At 40.2% G+C, this 6198-nt stretch overlaps 1 protein-coding gene across 1 annotated transcript; it reads right to left on the bottom strand.

The window, feature by feature from the left end:
* LOC109129274 (putative cysteine-rich repeat secretory protein 33) lies at positions 6–1037 on the bottom strand (the record flags this gene model as incomplete). Its single annotated transcript, XM_019237101.1, has 2 exons — positions 708–1037; positions 6–410 (listed from the first exon to the last, which is right to left on the bottom strand). Coding segments are annotated over exons 1-2 (735 nt in total), but the record flags the coding sequence as incomplete, so codon positions are not given.

Below are 6198 nucleotides of genomic sequence, written 5' to 3'. Positions count from 1 at the left end.
AGATTACAATTCGTACTCAAAACTCTCCCTCCTTGTTTACCATCACAGCACTTAGAAAGCTCCCTGATACTCCACTCCAAACAATTCTTACAACTTAATATGTCTTTCGCACACTGAACCATTGCATACAATGTTTGCTTCCCAAGTCTAATTTCCCCGGCAGCGTAATATAGAAAATTGAGGCCGTCCACGTCAGGTCTATCAGCTTTTACAATTAAGTTATAGAGCAAGTCAGTTGTCTTTTTGTTGAACGAGTTTGTATTCCCTCTCGCGTTATTTGGGTTGTGCATAGAAAAAGTATTCTCGAAGTTCATCCGTCTTGGGACATGATCATTGATTATACTCACATCAAGAAAACATTGGTCGTACCATATTATTCCTCCTTTGTTTCTCGGACATCTCTTTCGAAACTGTAATAGACATAACATATATGTTTTGGTGTGAAACGTGAGATGAGTCATACAAGATCAGTTGTATGCAAAATGTACCTAAAAATTATCCCCTAAATTAACAAAATAATATGATATTGAAGATATGTCTAATTCGTTGAAATATAAATACCAATATTCCATCATATTAAATGTTTTGTTAATTGAATGTTTAACTTTGTTTTTTTCTCCAAACTAAAAATCAAAGAATTATGACTTTTCTTTTAAAAAAACTAATAAGATATGACTTTATATGAAAAAATGTTGAAATGGCATTACCCCGGCGAGGGCGGTGGCAAAGCAGGGAAAGCATTTGGACCTATAAGAGTCCCCGCGACATTGGAATATGATGGTGACTGAATTGTTATCATTTTCATTAGATGTGTGTATGAAGCCATCTATTAACCTATCGGCAGCGATGGTACGGATAATAGAGTTGAGTTGTTTCTCGTACTCACTTCCCGACTGATATTTGCCTTGATTAACGCGGCATTTGTGGTGAAGATACTCATTAGTAAGATTCAAGGATGAAGCGCTGCCTACGAGGAGTTGTATAGCCAATATATGGAAAGCAACAAGACATTTGGATAGAGAATACGAAGAAAACATCGTTTTGGATATTTATTATTTTTTCAATGGAGGATTTTAGCTGATTCGTCTCATTAGTAACTATATTTCTCAAAGTTATTATATTTTTTCTGATCATTTTAGTTTGTAAAAGAAATTTTGTCTATAACAGACAAGAGAGAGATGAGGGAGTTGGGAATTTTCGGCTAGGGATGTGGGAAAACCGATGAAAAATTCAAATTCAAATATTATTAGATAATTAGTGTAAAAACGAAGATGCAGTTAAAATTGAAAAGAATTTTTTTTTTTATTAAAAATTACTAAAACAATCTTACTAGATATGTTTAATCAGATTTACACACAGTCAATACGATTTGTCACTTAATCTAACCAAAATCCCTAAGAACTCTAAAAGCTTATTCGTTTAGTTCTCTAAAATTCTTCTTGAACGGCCAAACAACATGTTTGTCCAATAATACAATATACTAGATTAGGACCCGCAGTACATCGCGGGGTAAAATTATTTATAACTAAAATATTTAAATTATAAGTTGTATTTGTTGGTTAAATATGTTATAGTTATATAATAATTGTTAAATAAACCATATAATACTGCAATATAATTTATTTTTTACATAATATTTATTTAATAAATTTAATTAGATATGTCTATTCTCTGATATCGACAATGTTAACAAAATAATGAAATGATGTTTTACCCCTATAACACCAAATTAATGATATTTTTAATTTATATAAATATCGATAAAACCCGTCCCGCTATATAACCCATCCCGAGATATTTTAACTCACATTATATTATCTTAATTTTTAATATTTTTAACTCACAACTCACACTATACCATCGATAAAACACGTCCCGCTATATAACCCCGTCACGGTATAATATTTATCATATTTAACTTTTTAAAAGTTTTAAATATTTTCATATATAAACTTTTAAAAATCTTTAAAATAAGAACCGAAATAAACCAAATAAAAGTTTTTAAATTTTGAATGCATGATAAATCAAGTTTTCTACTCACTTATATTCAGAATCGTTTTGCTCTCTTTTATAGTATGACTCTAAACCATTGCCCAATTTTTTTAGACGATGTGGGATATTGTACCCGTATTTTTTATTCATCTATTGAGTAATATATGTCCGTCTGAAAATTTTTGTATTACATCATATACAGGAAAAAATCACAATTTTTATTAACTAAATGTATTATAGAATAATTCAAAATGATTTAAATATAAATTTAAATAAAAAATAAAAGGGAATCATATATTTATGTTTGAATGAGGTAGAAAGATTTTTTTATTTTTTAAAATCTTACCTATAATTAATTTTAAAGTTTTGGTAACTAATATTAAAGTCAATGCATTAAATGTAAAAACTTTCCAAAAAATATTTTTGAGCAAAAACTGCTGCAAAAATACTTGTATAGATAGGTGTAACATCCGTGTTCCGGGATTGCATTTTGGGCTGTGTTGATTAAACCAAATGAGTGGATTTTAATTAATTTCAGTTTAATTATTGGTTTAATTATCGGTTTAATTAAATCCTGGTTTACCCTAATTTCTCCTCTTATTGTCGACGCCTACTCTCCTTTTGTGCTACTGTCGACATTGTAATCAGAAAAAGAGAGAGAGAGCCTTGGTAGAGTTTGTTTGAAAGAGAAAGAGAAAGAGATCAACAAAGCTTTATCTTAGTGAAAAGGAGAAGGGAGCAAAATCGTTAGGGTTTGGGAGGAAACAGTTTTGACATATCAAATCATTCTCAAAGGTAATGAAATTTGGTACTTTTATTTCCAAGTCTTTCATCGTCATTCTCCTTTTCACAGAAGTAGATTTGGATTTAAACTCGATGAGTTATTGGCAGTTTCGTGAGACACGTTTTCTCAGACGCCAGTTGGAACCATCGGGGATTGTAACTGAGATCGTGGTCTCGTCTGGTTCCTGATCGGCACGAGATTTTGTGGGAAGTTTTGTGACGTCTAGAGCTAGCTGTTCACCGGAGGGATTTAATGGTTAACGGTTGGTTTTTATTTTACGATTTCGTCTTTGAGTCTGTTCTTTTCTGATGTTTTTGTCCAGTTTTGCTATAAGTCATTTTTGGTTGTGTGGCTTGTTGTAGGGAATTGCTGGGCTGTTTCAGACGTTAGGATAGTCTCAACTGGTTGTATTCGTTGTTATAATCAGTTTGATAAGGTGAGTGCGTGAACATGAGCTTATCTAAGCGATTGGGTTGTATAACTTATTTTGTGTGAAGTTGTGTAGGTGTGGTGAATATGTTATTGGATGTTCTGTTCAATGTCTGGTTTGTTATATTTTATTTGTGGTTGTACTCTTGATTTGCTTGTGTGTATAGCTCGTAGATGGGAGGATTGTCTCACTGGGTATTTCTGGTAATACTCACGCATCTCATTGTGTTTGTGGTGCAGGTATTGTGTAGCGTGGAATCATGACGATGAGGAGGAGGATGATCTAGGGTCTCGGTTGTGTGTTGTTGGACTTGGTTATATTGTTTATGTTGGAACCTTATAGAGTTATGCTAGGTTGATGGATAGAATGCTTAGGAATGTTATTGCATTGATGATGTGTTGGTTCTGTATGTTGGTATGTTTCCGCTGTGCATATTGGTTGTTATTGGTTTAATGAGGAATTGTGGTTTGGGGTAGTTTAATTAAGTAGTATGGGATGCTTAATTATGTATTGTATTTATTTAAAAAAAAAACAAAACGGGTCAGGTCGTTTCAATTTGGTATCAGAGCATTTACGGTTCTAGGATGGTTAAATGGATGGTTAGAGCGGTTAGGAATTTAATTGGGTAAATAATTTTCTTTTGCTTGATGCATGATGTTGTGTGATGGAATTGATAATTAGTAGTTAGTCAATTTGTATGTGGTATGTAGTCCTAGTATCATTCTCTTCGAGCCTTCAATGACATTCCACGGTAAGATGTGTGTTTGTGTGCAGTTTTGATTTGTGTACTTAGCTTTCTGTACTGGGTAGTGTAGATGGTTAAGGGTGGAGCTGTTACTGGTCGTGGACGCGGACATGGTCGGGGTCGCGATCGTGGTCGTGGTCGTGGTAGGGGCAGAGTCCCAGCAGTGAGTGAGTCTGTTGAGCAGAGTGTGACAGCTGAGGGTGTCGGCGAGTCGCAGGATTTCCAGGAGGGGTCCATGAGTGTGGCCGGTGGTGGTACTGATAGGACCGTAGGCGCTGAGGGGGTCGGTGCGGGCGGTGTCGGTGCTCGAGTGGCCGGTGGTGCTAGGGTTCCGGGTGTGGGAATCCCAGCAGGTGGGGCTCCTGTGGGAGGTGTGGACCTGGCGGGCTTGTTGACACAGCTGTTGGAGCGGATACCAGGTTTGGGCCCGGCTCAGGCTCAGGTAGTGCCACCAGTGGTGGTGGAGGAGCAGCAGCCAGTGGCTGCGGATGTGAGAGCTCATGCTCGTTATTTGTCTATGCTGAAGGAGATGCATAAACTTTATACTGAGAGGTTTTCGGGTGGTACAGACCCTACTGTTGCGGATGCGTGGAGGACGAGTGTGGAACGTAACTTCCATACTCTGAGATGTCCTGAGGAGTTTTGGGTGGACATAGGGGTCCATCATTTGAGTGGTGATGCTCAGGTGTGGTGGAGATCGGTGGCTGCTAGGAGAGTGCAGAGGGAGATGACTTGGGCTGACTTCGTCTTGGAGTTCAATCGCAAGTATTTTCCTAGAGAGGTATTGGACAGGTTGGAGGTGCAGTTCCTTCAGTTGTCACAGGGGACACGGTCAGTGCNGAGTGTGACAGCTGAGGGTGTCGACGAGTCACAGGATTTCTAGGAGGGGTCCATGAGTGTGGCTGGTGGTGGTACTGATAGGACCGTAGGCGCTGAGGGGGTCGGTGCGGGCGGTGTCGGTGCTCGAGTGGCCGGTGGTGCTAGGGTTCCGGGTGTGGGAATCCCAGCAGGTGGGGATCCTATGGGAGGTGTGGACTTGGCGGGCTTGTTGACACAGCTGTTGGAGCGGATACCAAGATTGGGTCCGGCTCAGGCTCAGGTAGTGCCACCAGTGGTGGTGGAGGAGCAGCAGCCAGTGGCTGCGGATGTGAGAGCTCATGCTCGTTATTTGTCTATGCTGAAGGAGATGCATAAACTTTATACTGAGAGGTTTTCGGGTGGTACAGACCCTACTGTTGCGGATGCGTGGAGGACGAGTGTGGAACGTAACTTTCGTACTCTGAGATGTCCTGAGGAGTTTTGGGTGGACATAGGGGTCCATCATTTGAGTGGTGATGCTGAGGTGTGGTGGAGATCGGTGGCTGCTAGGAGAGTGCAGAGGGAGATGACTTGGGCTGACTTCGTCTTGGAGTTCAATCGCAAGTATTTTCCTAGAGAGGTATTGGACAGGTTGGAGGTGCAGTTCCTTCAGTTGTCACAGGGGACACGGTCAGTGCGGGAGCTGGACTTGGAGTTCAGTCGAGTTCTTTGTTATTTATTTAAAAAAAAAAACAAAATGGGTCAGGTCGTTTCAGTAGGAACCCTCTTATGACCTACTTTCCTAAACAAGGATAAGTCCAAATCTTCTAGTCAATGTGATAATATTTTGTCCTCTAATTAACAAGCCTTCAAAAGTATTGCCACGNATCCTATGGGAGGTGTGGACTTGGCGGGCTTGTTGACACAGCTGTTGGAGCGGATACCAAGATTGGGTCCGGCTCAGGCTCAGGTAGTGCCACCAGTGGTGGTGGAGGAGCAGCAGCCAGTGGCTGCGGATGTGAGAGCTCATGCTCATTATTTGTCTATGCTGAAGGAGATGCATAAACTTTATACTGAGAGGTTTTCGGGTGGTACAGACCCTACTGTTGCGGATGCGTGGAGGACGAGTGTGGAACGTAACTTCCATACTCTGAGATGTCCTGAGGAGTTTTGGGTGGACATAGGGGTCCATCATTTGAGTGGTGATGCTGAGGTGTGGTGGAGATCGGTGGCTGCTAGGAGAGTGCAGCGGGAGATGACTTGGGCTGACTTCGTCTTGGAGTTCAACCGCAAGTATTTTCCTAGAGAGGCATTGGATCGTTTGGAGGTGCAGTTCCTTCAGTTGTCTCAGGGGACACGGTCAGTGCGGGAGCTGGACTTGGAGTTCAGTCGACTTCTTTGTTATGGGGGTCGGGCTATGGAGCCTGAGGAGGCTCAGATCAGGAGGTT

The sequence above is a fragment of the Camelina sativa genome, chromosome 15 (genome assembly GCF_000633955.1).
Source record: "Camelina sativa cultivar DH55 chromosome 15, Cs, whole genome shotgun sequence".
Lineage (NCBI taxonomy): Eukaryota > Viridiplantae > Streptophyta > Magnoliopsida > Brassicales > Brassicaceae > Camelina > Camelina sativa.
The sequence above is the reverse complement of the archived record's forward strand: the minus strand, read 5'-3'. Positions and strand labels throughout refer to the sequence as shown.